Source organism: Vigna unguiculata, chromosome 11 (assembly GCF_037176805.1).
Source record: "Vigna unguiculata cultivar grain cowpea cultivar isolate G323 ecotype 2 chromosome 11, ASM3717680v1, whole genome shotgun sequence".
NCBI lineage: Eukaryota > Viridiplantae > Streptophyta > Magnoliopsida > Fabales > Fabaceae > Vigna > Vigna unguiculata.
Genome location: NC_140802.1, coordinates 39,288,748 through 39,313,480, shown reverse-complemented (window position 1 = coordinate 39,313,480; position 24,733 = coordinate 39,288,748). Strand labels below are relative to the sequence as shown.

Genomic DNA, 24,733 nt, shown 5'->3' with positions numbered 1-24,733 from the left:
AATAAAATATCTAATATGAATATATATGGAATATATATATATATATATATATATATATATATATATATATATATATATATATATATAACAATATATAAAGGGGATTCTCTTTTTTGTGTCCACTCTTCAAAATACTGATTTTACCCTTTAAATATAATAATTTATTAAATTTTTAAAATTGACCGTTACTTTTACAATTTTTTTATTAAATTGGATGTCTATGCTTCTTCTCTTCTTTATTTATCAATGGTTATTCTTTTATCTGGTCTGATATATTTCACTTTATTTTTAATAAATATAATTTTAATTTATATATTAATTTAATAACATTATAATATTATCACCTACTAATATAATATCACACATATTTAAAAAGTGCATACATAGACGTTAACACCTGTGTTACGCTAGTATATATATGATTCAAATTAAAATCAAGATACGTCATAAATCAGAAGTAAAATCTCCGAATCCACCCATAAATACCCTCACAAGCTCGTCGGCCAAGATTTTCTTGGCGTACCCTCACAAAGTTTTCAAATAACCATTTTATTTTATGAAAAAGTGACACCCAAAATATATATTTTGAGAACTTTACATAACAGATTTTTAAAAAAAATTAAATTGAAATTTAGAAACAAATTTTGCAAAATCAGAACAAAATTTTAGAAAATATATTTTCAAAATGCATAAAATACATTTTTGGAAAAGATTTTTCTTCCGAATGCATATAATGTCTTCCAAATAATGTGTTTCAGAACAAACTTTTTAAGCATATAAAATACGTTCTGAAAAGAATTTTTTAGAACCAGGTTTTTACTGGAACGATGTCTTCCCTGTTCTTTATTTTTTCTACAGCGGCGGTGACGGTGGAAGCTATTAATAGCGGAGTGGTGTGGTGTAGTAGTAGAGAATGCGGAAATCTTTTCTGATTATTGTAAGTGCAGTTAGTAATTGTAGGGTGCATAAAGCAATGGCTATGAAGCAATAGCCTGCAAACAAAAGAAAGCACTGGGCTTGCAGCCCACCTACTTTTACCTTTCGGTTCACGGGCCTTCACGTTTTGGTTTCGGTTTTTGCCGGGAATGCGTTTTTGTAGGCAAAATCTGCAAACTTCAAAGTTACGACTCTGGCACTGCAGGAATCGGAATTTTTGGTTCGCTTTCTCGAGAAAATTCGTGCTCCGTATTCTTGAACTGAAACTGTGTTCATATTTTGCCGTGTGCGTTTGAAGTCGAGTCGATGAGACGAATTCAGCTTCCGGAGCCGCCGAGCCCTACTGCCCGGAGAGGAACTCCGGACATATTCGAGTCTGGAGTTCACACGTTCGTGCGACGCGCCGTCGTAATCGGCAACGGCTTCGCCGCATCGGAGAATCAGAGCATCGGATTGGTTCGTGCCCTTGGCCTCGCCGATAAGCACGTCTTATATGTAAGAATGCATAACCTTTGATTTTCTTTTTGTTTCTCAGCAACTATTTTTTCGCGGTCCTAGCATGACAACTAAGTATAATTATTTGTCTAGTTTTGAATTTTGCGTTTGACTTGATCGAGAAGTGGCGTGACTGGGGATAACGGTATAACTTTTAGAAAAGTTAGTACCGAAGTTATTGGCTGAAAAACTGCGGCTTTAGTTGTTGTGATCCCTCAAAGTTAAAATTACCAATTCAGTCTCTGATGCCTGCAATTGTTCATTACAGCGAGATTAGTGTTGTGTTGATGACTACTGATAGGGAATAATTGCTAATGGAGGGCAGAATTGGTGGTTTAGGTTACTCTTCTTAATATTGGATGTACAAACTATTCAGGCGTAGAGGAGATAGAATTGTGTAGTTTGAAGATGTGTTGTGGATGAAGTTTCAATGTAGAAATATAAAATGTTGTTAGAGCGTTTTACTTGATTCGCTCAGTAACCCTATGTATTGCATACTGAATTCGTTGCATCATGTGCCTTGTAACATGTTGATTTTAAAGAAGGTATTGTAATAATAATTCAAGCAAATGGATGAATCGCAAACCTGTACAAAGAACATATCTGAACGTACCCATTCTGCTTGTTTGTTATCTGTGTTTAAAAGGGAAAGCAAATTATTGAAGTGAAAACAACATCTATATATGGATTTATCTATAAGTAATATTGGGTAATTGGCGTAGTTTAGAAACACGCTAAATTGAGAAAGAAGGGCTATATTTATGAGCTTAATGTTAAGCCTATTGTTAATAATTTTTAGGCATCTAATTTATCTTCTTAACAAAGCATTGGCATTATGTTTTGTCAAGTCATGTTCAAATTGAAAGCACCTCCTAACAGCTGAATGAGTTCACTTATCTTTTTATGACTGGTTTTTGGCAGCGTGTTACCAGACCAAAAGGGGGAATTAATGAGTGGCTTCAATGGCTTCCAGTCTCGCTCCATAAAAAAATAGATTATATAGTAAGAATGATTCAAGGTTATTCTCAGCTTACGTTGAAATCTCAGGAAAAGAAGGTTATGCCTTTACCTTCAGAAAATGGTGTCAGTGCAGGCTTGTTAGCTGTCTTGGAAGCTGATGCAAAGCAGATAGTTAATTTTGCTCGTGAAACTTATGAGAAGTAACTGCCTATTCTTTTGTCTGTAGACTAGTGTTATTGATGTGTGTTATGTTATTTATAGATTGTCAAATAACTGTGTTGTTCATTTCTGGATGGAGACTGATTCAAATGTCTGAGTAACCTTGCCATTAATAATCTTACTTGTTCGGAGCAGTGTACTTCCTTTGAACATTAGAAATATATACCTAATATGATGTGTGATATGAATTATTTGGCAGTGTTTCTCGTAAGTTGTAATAATTATTTTTGTGCAACTAAGACATCTACTAGATTTACAAGATTTCCAGTGCATTAATGTTAAGACATGCTTTTGTCTTCCCGTTGTGGTGCTCAGGATAAAACGTAATCTTGTGACTTGTTATTTAACTTCCTGTGCAAATCTCAGTATTCTGATTTTGATATTGATGTAATACGAGTCTCTCAATTCATGTTTTTTGACTTTCTCGTAGCATTCTTTAGCACTTTCTTGTATCATCATCTGCAACTGATTCTTCAGCCATTTACAAAAAATGACATGATTGATATTTTATCCAGGGAGGGACCATTGTTGGTTGTTGCATGTGGAAGAGACACCATTTCTACTGCAAGTTCCATAAAACGCTTAGCATCTGAGAATGTTTTTGTCGTTCAGGTTTGCAGACTTCATGTATATTAATCTTTAATTTAATTTTGTAAGATGTCTTGTAAATTATGCAAGCTTTTAGTTTGTACATTAAAATTTGGAAGAACAACTTATAACGTGACCATGTTTTAATGAAGGTAATCAATATTATTTCAGTGGCATCAATGCTAAATAAGTGCATGTCTGGGCAAGGATGTATTAGGCATGACCGCTATAGTTTGGTTGGTTTTGCAATAATGAAGTGAGATAAAACTAGGTTCAATGGTTTAAATTAACGAAGAATGGAATTAAGCTGGTGATTGATGAAAGAGGGAATTGTGAATGCAATAGTTTTATGATTTCTTTCCCTTATGAACTCTTATTCAGTCTACTTTATTTTCTTTACTTTATGTATCACATTCAAAGTTTTAAAATTATAGTTGTGGGCTTGTTTGTGGGAGCATTCTGTCATTTCAGGTTGATTTTAGTCGCGATGTAGTTTGTAACTTCAAAGTGATGATTTCTACAACCACACTTGCATGATTACATCATCCATGTAGTTAACAATTTAAAACCTTGTTATGTTGCTTCCAAATGTGGGCTTTATATTGTATATATGTTAGTGTCTATCACCTGGTCAAAATTTCGTTGCCTATGGTGCATTGTTATTTATCATTCTTGTATTTTGCTTTGATGTTCCTTACTGTGTAAGATGTAAAAGCATATGCTCTGATTTCTTATCTTGGTCTGTCTGATTGTATTTGTCTCATGACCAGATACAACATCCAAGGTCACTTTTGAATAGGTTTGACATGGTAATTACACCTAAGCATGATTATTATCCTTTGACTCCAGAAGGACAAAAACAAATTCCTCGGTTTCTTCGAAGTTGGATAACTCCACGTGATCCTCCAGATAGTCATGTGGTATGCATATTGTACTTATGTTAGACAGTAAATAGCTTTTTACTTTGATGTTGGTTGGTTACTGTCAATTTCTGAATGAGGATTCTTATGTGGAATTGTATGTTCAGGTTCTTACTATGGGGGCGTTACATCAAGTAGATTTCAGTTCAATACGTAGTGCTGCTGCTACTTGGCATGACGAGTTTTCACATGTTCCGAGGCCCTTGCTTGTGGTTAACATCGGAGGACCAACAAGTAATTTCTATTGTAAATTTGATTATTTGAAATGTCATCAAGACCTAGAGAGGAAGGATTTTCTGTGTGGCTAAAAATTTGGGGGTATTGACTGATGTCCACAATTGATTTAGGGAACTGTCGATATGGTGTAGACCTTGCCAAGCAGTTAGCAGTTTCTTTGGTCAGTGTTCTAGCTAGTTGTGGCAGTGTTAGGATATCCTTTTCGGAGAGGACACCAGAGAAGGTAAAGTCCTTCATTCCTCGTAACTTCTTAGAATAATAACACCCACCAACTTGTCCATCTCTTCATACTACTTCTCTCTTCGGTGTTTAAACAGGTGTCCAATATCATAGTAAAAGAACTTGGGAATAACCCAAAAGTTTATATTTGTGATGGGCAAGGTAAATATATGTTCCAGTTTCAATTCCAACATTTAAAATTTGGTTCAACAGATAAACTTAGACAGTAACACAACTTTCAGGACCTGACCTGCACATGGGCCATTTAGCTTGGGCAGACTCATTTGTTGTCACTGCAGATTCCGTTAGCATGATAAGTGAAGCTTGCAGCACTGGGTATGCATGTATAAGTATTTCTATTATTAGAATAGTAATGTTTCTATTTAATTGCTCTTGTTAAAAGTATTTAATGTTACCAAATTATTTTGTTCTATCCCCAGGAAGCCTGTTTATGTAATGGGCGTTGAGCGATGCAGATGGAAGTTCAATGAATTTCACAAATCTTTGAAAGAGATGGGAGTTGTTCGTCCTTTTACAGGTTCCGAGGATGTAAGTTATAATAGTGATTTTTGTATCAAACATAAGGGTTGAAGATTATTGTGGAAAGATTTCTTGTCTGGAATCACTCTTGTTGTCAAAGGTGTTTATTTTGTAATGGGTATATATTTTACTTAAATTTCAGACATCAGAAAGTTGGAGTTATCCACCCCTTTCCGATACTGCTGATGCCGCCAAAAAGGTTCATGAAGCGCTTGCTGCCCGAGGGTGGAAATTGAAGGTATAGAAATGCAGTTGGAAGTTGACAATATACTTTTTGAGGAATTTTTTTTGTCTAATGGGTTAACCATTTTGTTTGATTGGACGATATTGTTGTTACATAATATTTTATTCATACCATGAACAGGAAATACATATGGTATGCATGTAATCATTATCACCATAGCAATTTTGAATGTGTCATGTAAAGTAAACACATGTTTTTCCATTTTAAAGAATGAGGCAAATAAAAAATGCATTTAAAGAAGTCCCTCTACCCGTTCTCTTTATTTTAATTGGTGTTATTCAGGCAAGATAATCTATAATCTGAGGTTTGGTTCACTCTAAAATGGGAAATTACTTAATTATATAGTTACTAAACTAGCTTGAAAACACCCAAGTTGTTCACAAAATTTAATGTCCAGGTTCATGCAAATGACCTAAGTTATTGGTAAATTGAGACGAACTCGCCTTATCGTGGTGCTTTTGAAACCTTTAGAGGGAGGCTTTAACAGCATTGGTTGGACTAACAAATCCTGGTTCAATTGATTCAACCAGGTAATTGGTTGACATACAAAGCTAAGATTTGTGGGTTCTAACAACACAGTAGGCAACAGACAATCACTGAGAGATATATTGCTGTGTTAACACCTAAACCTAAAGGTTGAAGTGTACGAACATGATGTCGTTATCAAAACTTTTGCGGACATTGAGCAGTAAAACGAGGAGAACCAAATCTTTTACTTTATTTTTATTGTGAGTTCGTCCCAACAACTACTTCACAATAATATTTAAATTTTAATAATTAATTTTAAAATCAAGGCAATTAGATTATATGTTAGAGGTAAGACATTTCGTAGAATTTTTTAGCTCTTATTATTGATTCGGGCTATGATTACTAAATAGAATATTTTAAATTAAGATAATAGAATGATTTTATATGTGCAATTCAATTGAGTAGTGTGTATATTACCTTAAATGAATAAGGTAATTTCGTACGATGTCTTTTATGATTAAAATTAATTTTAGTATATGCTGTAATTTTGATTCTTTTATTTCTGGTTTATATAGTAAAAGGTGTGATATTTTTCTATGTAAAGGAGTTACTGTTGTATTTAAAAAAAAAAAAATACACAACTGGTGTTTGGAGACGAAGTTACAGCTTGTAATAGACTAAAAACAAATTCTCATGGTATAATTTAATTTTATATATATTTTTAAACAAAGATAAAATGAATAAAGCTTAATTAGTAATTTGTTTTATATATTTAAGATTTTATTTAATTGTTTCTTTAAATAGATGTTATTTTCTACTTTTACATTTTTTATGATTTTTATTTTGTTTTTCTTTCTTCACTTCTTCCACCCTTAACACCTTCCACCATATTCCTCTGTCATCTACAAAACCATCATATCTCACTTCATCCTCCTAAGTATCATGAAAAACTACCTCAAACATTTCATATATGTTTTTCACAAACCAAAATTTCGAGTAGGTGAATAATCCACGTTACTAAGAGACACTGTAAGATTAATGTGAATACGGACTAACCTTCCATCATCGCTAATGTCACGAGAATCGTGTTTTTTAATTTCAAATTTTTATTTTCTAAACCCTTAGTATAGTATAATGTAAAAAAAAAAAGGACATATTTGATTACACATATAAAATTCTTTGTCCATTATAGAATGATCGTCATAGTAAATTTGTCAATTATATAAAATGACATATCAAAATTTACGCGATAATTATAAAATATATTGACAAAATGAACCATAATTATATTGAATATTTCATATTATTCTTCTTATATCGAAAATGTTAAAATTTGTATGTTCAAAGATTATAAGAATTATGATCTATGTAAAGATTTATGATATGTATAAAATGTACTAAATGTGTAAAGGCTTGTCCAACAAATTTATTAAAAATATATATTGAGATGAATGGAAAGTTAAACGAGTTATTTTTGTCCCAATAATTGAAAATTGTATTGATTGCAAGAAATGTGAATATGTATGTATTTAACGAATTACTAAATGTATAGTTTATTTACTCGAAGCATGAGTGTAGTTCAATGATACAATTCACATACAAGTATTTTTTTTTTTTAATGGCAAAAGATCCAAGTTCAAAATAATAAAAAAATATTTTGAGTCTGTGTTTTTGTAATCTACGTATATGTTAGATAAAGATGGAAGAAGGCATAGAAATTCCAAATTACAAAAAGAGTTAATAAATTTAACGAAAAAGATATCCAAATATTCCTAAAAAACATAAAGACTCTATTTAAAAAGTAAGTATAAGAAAATAATTGAATAAAAACCTGTAAATATATAGATCAATTACTACTTGAGTGAATAAATAAATTAATGAACTCATAAAATAAAAAAATAGTAAAAATAATTTAAAAATATATTATTTATCTTAGAGAAGAAGAAAAGAATTTACATAGGGGTAGGGTGAGGTAAGTTGGCAAAGGATAAGACAAAGGAAGTGAAAGTGGCACGTGGGATCAAGTGTGGGTGGGTGGCCAGGTGTAAGGTGGTGAGGGAGGGGACGTTGGTGTTGAAACTCACCGTTCCTTCACCGTTAAAACCTTTCCACACTTTTCTCCATTCTCTATTCTTCTCTTCAAAAACCCTAATCAATCCTTCTTTTCAGGTCAGTCACTCAACCACTCCATCTCGCATTATTCCCTTTCTTCCATTTTTCTCAATTCTCACAAAATCATCCTCATCCTAATAATTACAATTGCAATTACATTTTTGCTTTCTTTTCTTTCGTTCCTCGGATCGACGCGCCAATTGTTTTTGGTTTCGATGCCTGCAGGTTGGGGTCGCGAAGGGTTTTGATTTTTCGGCGGCGGAAAATCTTGGTAAAATTCGTCTTCTTAACAAAAAAAGAAAGGTTTTCTTCTTTAAAGTTGGAGGGTTGGGTCTGATGAGAATTGTTAGGGGAATGCAGAGATCGCTTTGCCAGGACCACTGCTGCTGCAACGACTCTTTCTTTCAAGGGATTGGCATCACTACGCCCAAGGCCAGAACCCGGGACAAACTAATGATCCAAACCCTCTGAAAATCCGAGATTAGGGTTTGCGTTGCGTTGTCAATTACAATGACTCGTGTGTTGGTTCAGAGGGGTTCTTCCGGCGGTGGTTCTTCTTCTAACGCCAACCGGACTGGTGGCTCTTCTACCAATCCCTCGGCGCGCGCAGAGGCGCAGGTTTTCGTCTCGCCGGAGAATACCGATGAGGTTGTTGTTGTTGTGCCGGATGACGTTTTGGAGAGTGGCGATAAGGGGAAGAGTGAGGAGAGTGTTCATTTTGAACAGGGTGAGGGGTCGTGTGATGATGACGTGACTACAGCTGCTGCTGCTGTTGTTGAGAGTGATGTAAGGGAGGAGTTTGTGAAGGGGTTAAGTGGACTGAGAGTGGGTGAAAGGGTTGTTGCAGAGAGTGAGGGTGCGAATGGGGATTCTTCTTCCCTACCTGTTGGTGGTGGTTCGTGTCCCCCGCCACCTCCGGTGCCGCCTCCCAAGCCTTCTTTGGCGGGGAACTTGAATGCAAGGAGGAGTGTGGCCGGGAGTTTGATTTCGGCTAGTGTGGGATCGTCGAGGAGAACATCTGCATGGCCAGTTGTTCCGGCCAGGACTTCGCCTGCTGGGTCTAGGCCGTCTTCTCCCAGGTCACATAATGAAAGTGAGGGGTACAATAGTGCTGATGAACAGAAGCCTTGCCTGGTTTCGTCTTATGATGATTTTGTAAGTTGATGACTCCCTTTGTACTGGATTTCAGTGTCGCTATGAGTGTTTGTACATGATTCTCTTTAGGCCATAGTGTGTGAGTTGATTGTAAGAAGCGACTGGTAAGGAATGGTATTGATAGTTTAGCCAATTCCTCTTTTATAAGAGAATAATCATGATTTAGCAACTATTGAATTATACCTTTAGCATTTCTTGCTTGTTATGGATACAGAGTAATTGAAATAACATAATGGCATATTTGACAACACCGTTTAGATCTGATTAGACTATAGATATGCTATTAGTTCATTAAGTTGGATAGTGGTTCCGGGGATGTGTTTAATTTGTATAGAGCTCTTGTCATTATTGATCATTCATCTATGGAATTTCCTTATGCCGGCAATCCCGTGCTGGGTTGTGTTTGATACTTGCTTAGAGATATCTTAATGTATTCTGGTACGATCTTTTTTATTAAGTTTCTCAATGTGAAGTCGAAGATCCACCTTGGTATGACTTTTTTGTTTCTTGACAGCCGTTACCCTGATCCTCTACGTGGTAATATGTATTAATAAATTGAACTTGTAAAATTGACATCTATTCCAGGAAAGGGAGCGGCAGTTTGAAATTGATATCAGAAGGGCAAAAGGTTATGAAGTAAAAAAAATGATGGAGGATGGAAATTGTCTTTTCCGAGCTGTTGCAGATCAGGTGTATGGGGACTCCGAACTGTATGATTTGGTCAGACAGATGTGCATAGATTATATGGTATGATAATGTTGTATTAATTTTTATTTGTGGAAAATACCCACACTGAATGTGCTTCTGCTCACTAAAATTGATAGTATGTTCCTACTTACCTTTCATGATAAGAAGATGATCGAATTTCAATGGGTTTTAGTGATCTTAACAAATAAACAATATTGAATTTTGAAAGGATTTAGTTCTTTTTAGCTTTTGTATCTGATCAAGGACTAATAATATTTAATTAATACATTTAGCAATGTTTAGAACATTGTTTTAGGTTCCTTGTTTTTTGGGTGAAGAATGCATTGGGAGGATTGCCACTATGGTTGGGAAAAAGTAATATGGGCCATAGTTACATGATCAGCAGTAGATAAAATGAGAGGAGCTACCCTAAGCTCACAAATTTTTATGGAATGTTTTACAATTGTGGTGCCCTTTCAGATAAGGGATTCAGGAAAGTCCTGTAACTTTATTCTATATTGATTGTTTATTTTTATTTGTCAGTGACTAATACATGTATATTTGAACAATCTGCTTGAATTTCCTGTAATTATTGTTCTATGTCCTCTTTTCTTGCTTTTAGTTGGGTTGGAAATTTCTTGTTTGAATTTTCATAAATATGCTGTCTCTAATTCAATTGATAAATTGTTAAGTATGTACGTTCAACTGAATGGTGGAGTTTTATTGAACTTCTGATGCACGTACTTCCTCTTTTTATGCTGTCTCTTTTTATGTGCATACTTCCTAGATTTTTCTGTGCACGTACTTTGGTGGTGTTTTATTGAACTTCTGAGGATCAAGTATATTTGTGGTTTTATCTTCAGGAGCAAGAGAGAGATCACTTTTCTCAGTTTATAACTGAAGGGTTCACATCTTACTGCAAGAGAAAAAGAAGAGATAAGGTATGTGACCGTACAGTTGACAAACATTTGGTTTCTTAGTTCAAGGGAAAACTGGAAGTTATTATTGGTTTTTTTGGTCTTTTTGTTAGGATATAGTTGCTTTATTTCTCTTCCTTTTTATTTGCTATTGATTGTGTGGTTTTATTCTAAAGATATTTTTGTTGAACTACAGTTTACAATTTATATACTAAAAATAATGTATTGTGATAAACTGAAAGAATGCACGTGTTCCTTGAATTTGAGATATCCAGGACAATCCATATCCACAATACTAATGTAATGGGTGGTTGAAAATGCTTTAACACTTGTTAATCTTTGTGCTGGTTGTTCACTTGTCTCAGGCTCAGAGTCCTTTTGCCTTTTTATGTTCCATATTCGTTTGATACCTATCTATTTGACTGATTGTTTAGAATCTTCTTTCTTCATTCTTTTTGTCTACAATGATGTTGTGATTTAGTTTTAAGAGAGTTAAACCCCCTTTCATTAATGTGTCAAATAATCGAGTGTTGTCTTGACCCAAATGTTATGAAATATTGTTTGTTGTCATAATGGAAACATTCCTTGAATGACATGGGGCAATGAATTAGGCGAATTGCAGCTTGACTTCCGGTTAGCCTACTTTATGGTGGCATAGATTACCAACGCAATAAGAGAAAATCTAGAAATGTGATAGAACTGTCATCTTTTAATATTTTCCCCTGCCTCCCTTGACATAATAAATATCTCTAAGTTTTTGGCCTGTCTGTAACATCAGTGTTTCAAATATGAGTTATGTTGAATTTGGAACCGGTATGTTCCATTATAAATAATCCAATCTAGTGCTTGCGTGTTGAGACTGTTTTCTGTCTGTTATAAATAATTCAATCTAGGACAAATGTGTTGAGACTAGTTTTTCTGTCTGTCAGTTGTGCAAGAAACTTCATTTCTTTATTCCCATATATATTTCATGCAAACTTAATATAATCTCAGGCTTTCTTCTTTTTTTCTGCATTTTTATTAATGTGGATGTGGATTTTTCTTTTAAAGGAAGTGGGCATCATTAAATGTATTTTTGAGCTCTTATTTCTAGATAGGGACCTTGGCCATTATAGAACATTTGTATATGAATTTCTTGGAAAAAAGATCGAGTGCATTATTACTGTGGTAATATTATCTTAGTAGTATTCTCCATTTGGAATATAGGTCTTTTGACAGATCCGTTCAGTCTCTTGGTGTTTTGTGTTTCCATTTCTTATTTTTCAAAGTTGTGTATGCTTGCCTTCTTTATACTAGAAATTATACGGAAAGAACTATTTGTTGGTTAAGAGTAAATCAATCATATCAGTTTTCATAGAATTTATGCTGTCAACAACAATCATAGACAGTTTGATGGATGTAATAATAATTTCTTTGAATCGGCCTGTGTCATGTTCTTGAAATGTAGTTTGTTCTCTTATTTAGGTGATACAATACAAACCCTATATATGGGGCACTGAAATTGCATTATTTTTTATGCACTGCATATGACCCTTTTTTAATATTATTAAAAAAATAGCGTTGGTCTGTTAGAATGTATTTAAAGCTATTTTGAATTTAAGAAAAACTTGTGTTCATTCTTTCTGGCAGGTTTATGGAAACAATGTTGAGATCCAAGCCATGTGCGAAATGTATAATCGACCAATCCACATATACTCCTACAGCATAGGTGAGCCTCTGAAAATTTGATGTCTGATTGTTTATGTAGTACCCAGTGTATAATAACATCAATCATTATGCAGAACCTATCAATATCTTTCATGGAAGCTACAACACTGACACACCGCCAATTCGATTGAGTTATCATCATGGAAATCATTACAACTCCCTTGTTGACCCACGGCGCTTGACAATTGGTGCTGGTCTTGGGTTCAGCAGTCTTCGTGGAGTAAGTACATTGACTATTATTTCCTTAAGTTGCTGTCATTCTTCTCCTGTGTTATGACTTCATCTGACAACTGGATAGTTAAACTTCATATTGTACTCTGGAATAAATAATTATAGGAAACCTCATACATAACAATTTTAGGACTCAGAACTATGCAAATTGTGACATTAATAAATATGTTTACTAATCATTGATCCATATGTGTTTCATGATGATACTCAGACAAATGTTGACAAAGATCAAGTCAAGGCTGCTATTAAATCTCAACAGGACGAACAGATCAATAACGTAAGTATTTCAAATTGAAATGGTGAGAATGACGGATTTTTCTCTTAACTCGGTTGCAACAATAATTTTTTTTATCTTGTTGCTTCCAACAGGCACTTTTAGCCGAGGGTCGGTTTTACTCTGATCTTGAGCTGACAGAAAAGGAAATTGAACGCATGGTGATAGAAGTTTCTCGAGCAGAGTACCTTTCAGATAGTAGTACATTTAAGCAACAACTTGGTGACAGAGAGTCCTCTACCTCAAACGCTGAACCATCGTCTTCTGGAGCAAGTGAGTGTCACTAAAACTGAAATAGTTTTGTAGTTTTTCTATATTATATATAAAAGTTACTTAATGTGTTGATGAGAGGAGCAGGATCATCAGGCACTGGTCGGAAAACGACAGAAGATGGAAAAGAGCATGGTTGTGATCTGAGCAGTGGGATGCAAATTTTACTGTCGATGGGATTCACATACATCCAAGCGATTGAAGCTTACAGCATATTTGGGGACGATGTTGATTCCATGGTTTGTTACCTCTTAGAAACTGGCAGTAGCAGCAGACGCAAGGGCAAGGCCACTGAATGACACAACATATCTCTTCAACTTAAATAAATTTGTTTAGTTTTTCAACTGCAACTAAATCAGTTAAATAAATATAATACCCTGTTGTATCAAATCAACCTATTCAATTTCCTATCTCCCATCTTCATCATCAACCGTCCACTTTATTTTTCTCAAATTTGCAAAATTACTTTTCTTTTAAAATTAAGTGGCCGCGTATTCAATGAAGTAAACATTTTAAGGATATCGGCTATCTATATATAAAATCCATCGCTCATTTACGCTGACTAAATATGGCTCATATATTGAATTTTGGAAAGTTTTATTAGAGTAAGTCTTTTTTTCCTAGTTTAGGATTCTTCAAAACGTTAGTTTTCAAATTTAACCTACTTTACAATTATTCCTATTTTTATTTTTATACATTTATTCACCCTTCCTTTTAATATTACCTATACAAGTTTATTCTTATAAACTCACATCTCTAATAGAATAATTTTAATGAATAATATTAATTGTAAACAATAATATTAGGGTTTAGATGCTTGTACTTGTGGTGATTTTTAGGATTTTCCAAAGCCAATCCCAATGGGTCACTATTTTATAAAAGACTAGGATTTTTTTCTACTCTTATCACTTGAACCAATTTACTATACGTAAGTTTGACTGAATCTTTATCTAATTACATACATTATAAAATTATCATAAGACCAATTCATGTTTTATTTCATGTCAAGCACAACAAAATCTCAGCTGCTTTTCCTACCCGAGTCTTGCTCAAGTTAGAAGAAGTCCTCTCTTATGTGAAAAGAGATTCTCTCACTCAAACGAGTCTTTTTTACTTGGATGAGAGCTCAAATAGTGACACCTGAACCGAGCAGAGGTAAAAGTAAGTTTCTGCTATTCTTGTTTAGGCGAGATTTGTTCGTTTAGACGAAAAATAACAAGTTTCTTATTTGTTCTCACATGCAAACCATAAACTTCTGTTCAAGCAAACATGAAATCAGTTCCATACCACACAATCATCGATCCAAAACATTTCAACAACACGATCTAAAGAAAAATCAGAAAAATCACTTTAAAAGCATTCCTTATATCGAAACTGAAAGCAAACTACAAAAAGAGAATCTAACTAAAGAATATCAATGTAGCTTAAGAAGCTGGAACTGTTCAGATTTTATCGTGAAACAAAAGCTTAGGGACAAAATATCATAATTTTATCACCTTATGAATAAATAGTTCTTTTATATGTATGAGATATTTTGTCGTAGCATGCATATCAATACGTCATCTTAATCTTATACGTACTTCTCATACTTAATCTTTATCTACTTTATTTATTTATTTATTTATTGAACAAACTTTTAATCAGATTTCTAACCCTCCTCCTACATGAGTGTTCAACCCTTCTACATTGAAATATTTAAAAATTGTTCTTCATTCCATCTTAGTTCATCTAAATCTTTCATTCACCGTAATTCTTTTCTTTTTGCATTTTGATACCTACTCTAGCTTTCATATAAAATGCTTAGATCATTCACTTTAGCGTCTTATCGTAGAATTTCATGTTACTTCGTTTTCCGGTAAAAGATTAGACTAAATTTTCAAATCACTACATAAATCCTAACTATAAAAAGGTAAACATACTTACACATTTTACGAAGTGCACAGGTGACATCATCCGAACAGATTAATTTTATTTAGTATGCAATGTCAATTTACTTAAGCAAGCAGTAATGTGCAGTAATGTTTTTGATACATTAACCGAATGGATCCTTTATTGAGCCAAAACTAAGTAACGTGAATAAGCCTTGTCTATAATCGGGGAACCATTTGTTAACCAGCCAGGCATGAATTAGTAAACAATTTTTACACTACAAAAATGCGCCAAATGAAAACGGCCAGAAAAATATCAAAATTTTGGCGTTGTTAACTTTCGCACAGCCAAAAATAAATCTTACTGTCTTTAACCACTAAAGCAACAACTTGAGGAAATGAGGTAAAGATCCGCTACAGAACTTTTCATAGAAACTCGGATCCTAAGATACTATTTAAATCTTGAGAACTACGTAGGCCACTCACTCACTATGCAGTTTTCACTTTTCGAGATGGAGGCCGCCGAAATAGACTGATTAGATCATCAAGACCCTGTCAGACATCATCAGTTAGATTGAGAACATACGAACTGGATACCTAGAATTTTGCATAGGATTTTAGATATAAATAAATAGATACCCGAGTGGTGATGACCAAGAAACTGAAGAGCACAATTAAATACGATCCCAATACTAGAAGCAACAGCAAGTCAAATGTGACACTGGCGACCTGTAAAACCACAACAATTTCTTTCAATGCAACATGAAATTCCAAAGCAAAAAGGTAAATACTTAAATCAAATCTGGATTTAACATATTTTGGAGCATTAAATTTCTTGGACACCTTCAAAGAAATTTTGAATAAACTTATTTCCAAAGAAACATGCATATATTGGAAAAAATAATATAGATTTGTTTAGTGTGAAAATTTACTCCTTTTAAACTGGAAAAATGTCCTTCAAAAAAATAAGGGCGAACAGGTCAAATAAACACAAAAATGATGAGCTCTCAAGAAATAAAAAAGAACTGAATTACAAACTTGGTCAGGACTCTGGACTGAAGATCGTCTAATGACCAATGATTCATTAGGTAGATTAAAATGGCTAAACTTTATATACAGACATGGTTCAAAGAAAATAACTTCAAATACCTGATATATGTTCAGCTTTGCCCTGGTTGAATCATAGAAAGTGAACACTCCTTCTAGCACATCTCTATGCAGATTTACCTCGTCAGTGTGATCTTCTAATTCCTATATACGCATATAAAAACACTTGGTAAGTACAGAAGTGAAACTCCAGGTATGGAGAATTGAGGGATACGAAGCCTTCAACCTAACTCGAATGCAGTTCATTACAACTTTCTAGTAAAAAACAAGAAAGTAAATTTAAAGCCGTTTTTCTCCACAAATATTTCACAATATTAGCATATGTAAACTTCCGTATCAACCCAAATAAAAATTGCATACATTTGAATATTGCCAGAAACTAAAATGCAGATGATCTATGTTGTTCTGACTGTCTTCATGTTGGATACTGCAAAAATGCTTGTAATAATTATAGTTGTTTTCTTATAATTTTATCTTATATCAATAGAAATTGAAACACCGTAATGATTATATAAATCAAAAAGCACTTCTACGATATTTACAATGTAGCTCATACTTTTAGAACATCAATGATTTCTTGTGATTATTTTTCATTTTACATTATAATTTTGTTCTATTGTAGTCGTGTTGTCTTCATCAAGACTTATATATTTTCCACATCTGTATCACATCATATCATAATGGTGTCTGGCATCAGCTGATATACAAATTTTCTACATCTGTGCTTCCTAAGCTACATAGATTCTCTCAGCTGATCCACAACAAGAACCATCGTATTGGGGTGATCCTTTAACTTGAAAAAACAGCAAAAGCCGTGACATGACAAATTTATGCGCTACAATGCACTTTCACAAAGTAAACAAAAGCAAAAAGCATGCAACAATACCTTTTTCAGTGCCATGACAAAAGGATCATCTTTGGCGAGAAATGGAGCAACTCGAGGTGTTTGGGACAAAACATCTAACCATGATCGAACATAAGAAGGATTAACAGCCAAGTTAGTGTTGTCTGCAAATATCTGGATGTTCTTTCCTTGGTGTCCATAAATATGCCTCTGCAAAAAGTAGATCAGAAGAATGTTTGAAACAATAAAGTTGGCTTCTAATTAAAAAGAAATACTGGGAATCCAATACATGTCTAACGTAATTTCTGTTTGTGGCAATTCTTTAAGTGGAAAACAACTAATCATAGAATGGACATCTATTAAGTAATCTTGCTCTAGTCTCGCTAATTAAGCCAGTTTGCAATAGTCAACCAATGTAGTGTTTGACCCTTCTTTAAGGTTTTTTTCTTGAAAGAAAAATATAGACCAAACATATTTTCTGAAAATCTATAAAGAAAAAGCAACTTATTTTTTATAAATAATAAAAAGGGAAATGAGTATCTTCTTAGAAAAGGCTAGGTAGATCAGCTTTTAGAAAGAAAAATAACTACTCTCTCCACTCTCTCAATGTTGCCTCAGGAGTCTTAAAAGAAATGAAACTAGTGCTTCTACTTTTCCTTTAGAACTCTTATTTTGAACTATAATTTTACAGTAGGTTTTTATCGCAAAAATTAAATAGAACAGAAAATAGCCAAAGAATAGGTTCACACAAAAATGATTATCTTCTGTAAGGCGTACTCAAAATGTCAATGATATGACCAATTAAAATTTCAAAAATATTTTTTATGATCAAACTAGAGAGTGTAAACTTTGCAAATATAAGGAATCAACTAAGCAAAACCTCATCAGCAACTTTTAATGCAATGCTAATATATACATATACATATATATATCCTCATAAAATAAGAAAAATCAAACATGTGCAGATATAATAAAAATACTTATGAGTTTGATGTTCATGGAATGACAATTTCTCCAATTGTCCGATGATTAAACAGCACGTCATTAATAGAACAGTTTCATCGACATCCACAGTGCTAACAGGGATTAATTAGCTCAATTCAAGGGTCTTTGTTGGATTAGACAAAGTGGAAGGGCAACTGATTCATCCAAGGGTAAATAACCAAGTAAATTTGTCCTGGCTCAGTAGCGTTTTTCTTAACCATATAATGGAGCATCTTCTGACAGAGTAATATAGTAGGAAGTCAAATGGCCACAATGGAAACATCAGAAGATGTAAATGACCAAGTCCATAAAAAAAAATATCGGCCAAACAAATTCACATTAAACATTATACACAATCATAAAAAAGATTAGTTTTGAAATTAATATAAATGCACACTCACTGCAACATATATAGTGAATAATACTAGAACTAGTGCCAGGACAAACAAACAAACAAAACTCTGCCTCATGATTCTTCTTATGCCAAATGATTGGAAGGAGAATTAATTACAAGGACATTGAGAGGCTACATTCCTAATCTTTTGTTTATTAGGTGAGGGAATAAACATTGACTTCTAGTTTTTTCAGGTAAACAAATCTTACCGCAAGACTTTCAGCAATTAATTTCACACTTCTGACAATAGTTGCTTCATTAACAAAATGCCTGCAGAAGCTCTCAGTCAGCAAAAAGGTACAAAAATAATAAAATTCTGGCATTTAGGTCCAGATATGAACCTGCTATCAACCAAACCACCAGTCTTTTCTAGCAATTCAGGTGCTGTAGATAGTTCAGATAGAGTGGCAGCAGTAACTCTCAGCCTTGAAAACTGTTCATGCTCCCAAGCTACCTACAGCAGATGACCATCATTAATAACTAATATTAGAAGTAGCATTTAGACAAAATGGAGGAAGCAAGTGCTTTCTATCAGGAAATCTTTTACTAAGACATGAAGCACAAGCTGATATGACGAGGAGTATAAAGTGTAATCCATTAGGAAGATTAAGTAATAAAATACAATGGTTTGACATCAGATTAAAATGAAAATTAGAGGAACAGATCCATCACAGTTTCCAGACCTTTTTTTATAAACATGTAAACCATATATAAGGTGATTGTTCATGGTACTACTGTAATAAAATAATGTGACGATGGCAATTGTCTGAAAATACAACCAAATTGAGATTGAGCAAAAGCTAAGTATAAATTACTAAAGATCTTGGCAAGTGAAACAGAACACCGAGAATTTATCACTTACTCGAGGATTGGAAATGTTTATTTTCTTATGCTTCAAATTCACTTTAAAGCCTAATTCTTCTGCAACACTTGAAAAATCCTACACAAAATTTTCCATTAGAAATCATAAAGATAAAACTGCAAGTAAATCCATTATAGTAAAGCCTGCACCACTGAGACCATTCACTTACTTCCACAATTTTCTTAATGAAGGCATTTTCTGGAGGCTTAGACACATGAATCCACAATTCATTTTCCCAAGAACCAATACTATCTAAACAAATAGCATAGTCAATGCTCTCACGCATACGTTGGTCAAAGCTCCAAAGCCACTGAAAACGCAGAATTATGTAAAAAGAAATCCAGAACACAAAAGGGAAGGTTGATTACGTGTTAAAGAATTGTCTGCAAAAAATGAACTTCAAAATATGATATATATCACCTTACGAGTTCCATTGTAGTTGTAAGGCCCACCAGATGTTAACCCAAACAGCAGATTGTATTGCCCTCTTGTCTTTGGATTAGAATATAAGAGAGAAAATAGCCGAGCTACTTCAAGAAGAGCCACAATGCCACTTCCATTACTATCACTTCCCACCGATAATGCCTACAATTACAGATTTTTTTAACATGATAATCATATTATTTTGAACACTTTAGTTTTAAAGGTAGACTTCATAAACAACATACAGGAGCAGCCCCAAAGGTGTCATATGATGCCACTATCGCTATGGTGGGTAATTGATGAGCATCATCATCTGTCTTAAGTCCTGCCAACCATCCCTGCAACCATATAAAAGATACATCCACACAAATTCTATTTAAAGAACACCAATTTTAAAAGAATAGTACAAGAAAGTTATCCAATTAAGAATTAATCAGTTCTGTCGATACATGCAGCTAAACTGTTACTCAACACAGAAGACCTCCACGCTGTTTATACCTGTAGATTATCCAGTTATATTTGTACTGATTATCTGTGAAAATTCCTAAGGAAAACACACTAAAACACAAAAAGTAGCAGATTATTTCCTATATTGATTCACCCCAACAAAGACACCTGAAAGAGACAAGAGCTGTGTAACAAGTGACATGATCGCCTGTGAAATCTTCCAAGTAAAACAATTCCTTGTAACTTAGTCCAAATCTTGCAAAGGGAGGTTTTAAAAAGTAATCTTTCACAGTACGCTTCTCTGGTTATTAGTTCATGCTCAAACCCAGGGTTCTTCAAAATTATCTAGATCTTGCCTCGAGGCTTCCTAGAATGATTATAGCAGCAACCTGGGGTTTTCCTTAACCAAGACTTACATTGAACCAGTTGTTGTAGAATTTAAACAAAAAAATAAAATCATAAAAAAAGAAGGAAATAAATTTATGGTATGCATTCAAGCAACATAATTTTGATTTAGCTTTTCAATCACATTGCATTTATCTAAAAATAAGGTTGAACAAACACCTGAATATTTGTAATCGGAGGAGAAACAACTTTCCTTGGTTCAGCGGCTGAAACAACAAATTTGTATCTGCAGCATCCCAAAAAAATGGAAAGAAATCATTCAATGTTACTTCCAAGAGAAAAATAAACTTGGTAATACAATAACTCAACAAACATTCAAAATGAGTAACTACTGTAAGGAAGCCCAGGAAAGAGAATTAAAAATATAAGAAAAGCACCAATTATGAAATGAATAAGATAATTGAAACAGAATCCAAACAAATAGAACAGAAGGCATTCCCATATACGGTCCAATCAGTCAAACCATGAAGTTCCACATCACTTGCTTTGACCATCTAGAGTATTTTGTAATATTTAGTTAAAGCAATGAAAGCTTCATTTAAGATTTGTACTCACCCGCCAGTTGTTGCAGTAGCAGGTTGACCAGTGACATCATTCTTCTTGATATCAGCTAATACAGCATCAATATTGTCATCCTCAAATGCAAAATAAACAGGATACTGCAACAAGATGCAACACCATAAAAGTTACATCTCCCACAAAATGACAAGTAAAATGATAGAGGTATACATGATCATGTAATAAATGGGGGCAGGTGGGGACAAAAAATAAATGAAGGACACGTACTTCCTCACATTACAAAAAAAAGTATGTCATGTCACACAAGCCAAGACAAAAATATTTGTAAATCTTTTCCCTTACATGTGCATCCAATTAAATTTTAAAAACATTCTGCATACACCCCATGATAAGGGAGGCCATCGCAATGGTAAAAAAGGCAGAAGAAGCAAGTGTACTTTGAGAAAATATCTGAAGGTGTATCATTGTAATTTACTTTTAATAATAATACTCAGCACAGTGTTATAAAGTCTTCTTAGATAATTGAGAAACCACCTTCAGTAGTTCGTTTCTTATGCTGTGAATTGATTGAGACATGCTACACAAATGGCTCCATGATATAAACTGAAAAAATTATGCTAGAGCAGAAACTAGGCAGAAAATAAGTGTTAAGAAAATTTTCCAGTTTCGAAAATATCTCTCAGCAGTGATGAACCAGTCAAGGACCTAATATGCATGCAAAAGCATAGTCATAGCAAAATAAATTGTTAGTTTATGATCATTTACCACAAGTTCACAACCTAAAGATAAATACATAAGAACTTAATTAAAACACAGACAGTGTTAGGGCTTTTACACTGACATTCCATCATAAGTTATGTTAAAATTGTTGACTTTTGTAATAATTTCTTTAAAATTTATCTTTTTAGCGATTTCTAATTGATTGACAGGTTAAAAATATTTGCACTCGGTGTATAAATATTAAACACAATAAATAAATCATCTGCTACAAGCGAATGTACAAGTGCTATGGACCACTGCATGCATGCAATAACATTTGAAACCCAAAAAAGTTTAACTTGCACACACATTATGAGGCTATCCAAAGTCTTACAAGGCCAATTACCCTTTTCATCAAACAAACACTAAACCCTAGACTGAATGATAGAAAGCAATAACTTTTTTTAAAAGTGATCGGAGGTGAACACAGATAAAGATATAATAAAACCTGAGAACATAGTGGTAGCTGAATAAAATCACCACGACTGCGTCAAAAGGAATTCATAATTCAAGAACAAATTAATTGATTGTCACTTCCTCCTCCCCAGTTGGAAAATATTTTATTTTATAGGAAATTCCAAAAGAAAAAAAAATGAAAATAGTCCACAAAAAGGAAATATACTTACAGGTAAGTTCGCGTGTATGAGTATTTGTTCAAGTTCCGCCAATACATTCCTCAGCGGTTCTTTACTCTCATCTTGATTGTTACTCCCCATACCATCCTTGTTTTCAAAACTGAACATCCGGGGAAGCAAAAATATTAAACCCCCAAGAGGCTTGCTTTCAGCAATATATTCTGCCATATTGCAGTCACAAGATTTTGATCTTGTTAAATAACAAGTGAGACAAAATAACATCCTTCAAATAAAGATATAAATCAATATAAATGACAGGGACAAGAAATGTTAAGCATTCAACCAGAAAAAATGAAACACAGTTCAATTATTAATAAAATGAATAACATCAGGACAAACACAGCAATAACTACTCAATTTTATAAAAACATTAAACGTATAAGTTTTCCTGCTTAACTAGTGAACGAGAGCTTCTCCATACCTAAACCAACAACATATAAGCTACTACAGATGCATTTCGAAGAGCTTATTTACAGCTAGTTTGGGCTCATCCCATGACAGAGTAACTAGTGTAAGTGTTATAATACAGCTCACTCAAATAGTTTATGATATGTTTGTGAGTTGATTTTTAGCTCCTTTTCAGGATAGTTTATGAAAATAGCATACATAAATGATTGCACAGTAAAAACACTCGTTTAGTAAGTTCTTAATTAATTCGTTTACCCAAACGCACCCTAGGACATTTTTACAGGTATTATTCATGTAAAGTACCCCCTTTCAGACTATTATGCGTAACATCTTAACCAATCTAGAGTGACACTGAAGTAACACTTCTGCCACTTCTCAAACACCGTTCCTAACTTCCTGTCCACTTCCGCAACTCCGAATTACGTCACGCGCGACAATTAAGTCTCAGCAGAATTAACCCAAATAAATATTAATCAAACCTAAACTTAAAATTTAAAAAAAGGAAAGAAAAAAAAAACAGAAAGAAGAAGAACCTTTAACAAAAGACATGTTAAGTTCGCGAAGTGGTATGAGGAGGACAGTGCGAGAGAGATCAGTGTGTGGAGAGAAGTGGAGCGAGGCGGCGTGATGGTTGAGGCTGGCGAGTCGAGATCCGAAAGGAACGCCCGACATGTCGTACTGGATGAGGCGGTAGACATCGACGACGGTGGCGCCGTCACAGAGGTCGACGCAGGCGACAAGGATGAAAACGAGCGCGATGACGGAGTCGAACAGCATTTCACGCTCGCGATGTTTCCGAGGCGCCATAACCATGGAGCAAGGTGAGATCAGATCTGCGAATTAGGGTTCCCAAATTCGCGATCGACAAGTGGATAAAAGAAGACGATACCGATCTACGCTTAAATATATCTGTTTGAATCGATCAATATAATATTATAAATTAGTTATCTTTCATCTGAGCAGAAGGTAGCTATAATACAAAATGATGCAAGAGAAAGCGACGCTGATTCAAGAGATGAAGATGAGAAACCAGGTCACTTGCACTGAAATCATTAGAAGACTGTACTATAGTAGTATAGTAGTAGTGATTAGTGGGTTTTCTTTTTCTTTTTTTTTTCTTTTTTTCTTTTTTTCATTTTAATTCTTCTTTTTCTTTCAGGTGAATCTCAGAAAAAAATTTAACAACAACACTCATATTTTTCACTTGATTTTTAAATTCTGCTCATAATTTTTTTCTTTAACTTTTCAAAAATTTAAAATATAATTTGTATTTCTAATTCTCAGTTTGATAGTTTGATGTGTACTTTATTTAGTTTTTCAATCAATTAAATAGAATAGAAACAGATAGTTATATTCAAATTTAAAAATTAGATAAACATTGGTTTGCTAATATTATATGGAGGTTAAAATTATAGAAGTAGAATTAAAATGCGAAAAAACTTAAATAAAAGTAAAATTACAAGTAAATCCTTTTTTAAAATGATATGTTTTGACTAATCGTGGTAGGTGGCAACGTGGCTTCTTTTGGCATGTAAAAATGGTGCGGAGAGATTGGATGTTGATAAAATTATTCAAAAAATTTCCATAGTTTTATATTTCATTTTAATAGATATTTTAAAAAGTTAATTTTTAGCTTTTAGTTGATTAATTATGTCTACAATTAAATAAACTAAAAATATTATTATGTTTATATATTAATTTATTTTTTATAATGAGTGACTAAATTTAATTTATAAGTTATTTTTATGTATGAAATTACTTTTTTATGATTAATAATTAAAAATTAAGTTATAATGATTTAAATTATAATATTACTAGTGTACACAGACGTTGTCGCGTCTGCGTACGTATTTTTTAAATTTGTGTGATATTATATTAGTAGGTGATGATAACATAATA

General features: G+C 33.6%; 3 protein-coding genes across 4 annotated transcripts; 2 read left to right on the top strand and 1 right to left on the bottom strand.

Moving 5' to 3' along the window:
* The first annotated feature begins 1,088 nt into the window (after positions 1–1,088).
* Positions 1,089–5,598, top strand: LOC114168496 (mitochondrial fission protein ELM1-like). The gene is made up of 10 exons (XM_028053336.2): positions 1,089–1,431; positions 2,353–2,591; positions 3,126–3,222; positions 3,969–4,118; positions 4,226–4,352; positions 4,466–4,578; positions 4,673–4,736; positions 4,817–4,910; positions 5,015–5,123; positions 5,257–5,598. The coding sequence occupies exons 1-10, from the start codon at positions 1,243–1,245 to the stop codon at positions 5,356–5,358; spliced, it is 1,284 nt and encodes a 427-aa protein (XP_027909137.2). The 5' UTR covers positions 1,089–1,242; the 3' UTR covers positions 5,359–5,598.
* Positions 5,599–7,852: 2,254 nt separating this feature from the next.
* Positions 7,853–13,569, top strand: OTLD1 (OTU-like cysteine protease family protein). Of its 2 annotated transcripts, none has more exons than XM_028054671.2 (10): positions 7,853–7,995; positions 8,164–8,209; positions 8,299–9,093; positions 9,679–9,840; positions 10,644–10,721; positions 12,327–12,405; positions 12,479–12,624; positions 12,847–12,912; positions 13,005–13,182; positions 13,267–13,569. In XM_028054671.2, exons 3-10 carry the CDS (start codon positions 8,449–8,451, stop codon positions 13,476–13,478), a joined length of 1,566 nt encoding a protein of 521 aa, XP_027910472.1. In that variant the 5' UTR covers positions 7,853–7,995; positions 8,164–8,209; positions 8,299–8,448; the 3' UTR covers positions 13,479–13,569. The 2 variants fall into 2 exon arrangements, with proteins under 2 accessions (XP_027910472.1, XP_027910473.1); XM_028054672.2 differs by having other exon boundaries at positions 8,289–9,093.
* A 1,631-nt stretch (positions 13,570–15,200) lies between these two features.
* Positions 15,201–23,867, bottom strand: LOC114169344 (M28 Zn-peptidase nicastrin). The gene is made up of 14 exons (XM_028054460.2): positions 23,368–23,867; positions 22,418–22,587; positions 21,069–21,172; positions 20,673–20,739; positions 19,907–19,999; positions 19,659–19,823; positions 19,408–19,548; positions 19,239–19,316; positions 18,718–18,830; positions 18,586–18,646; positions 17,041–17,208; positions 16,197–16,298; positions 15,687–15,776; positions 15,201–15,599 (listed from the first exon to the last, which is right to left on the bottom strand). Exons 1-14 carry the CDS (start codon positions 23,645–23,647, stop codon positions 15,537–15,539), a joined length of 1,695 nt encoding a protein of 564 aa, XP_027910261.2. The 5' UTR covers positions 23,648–23,867; the 3' UTR covers positions 15,201–15,536.
* Between the last annotated feature and the right edge of the window lie 866 nt (positions 23,868–24,733).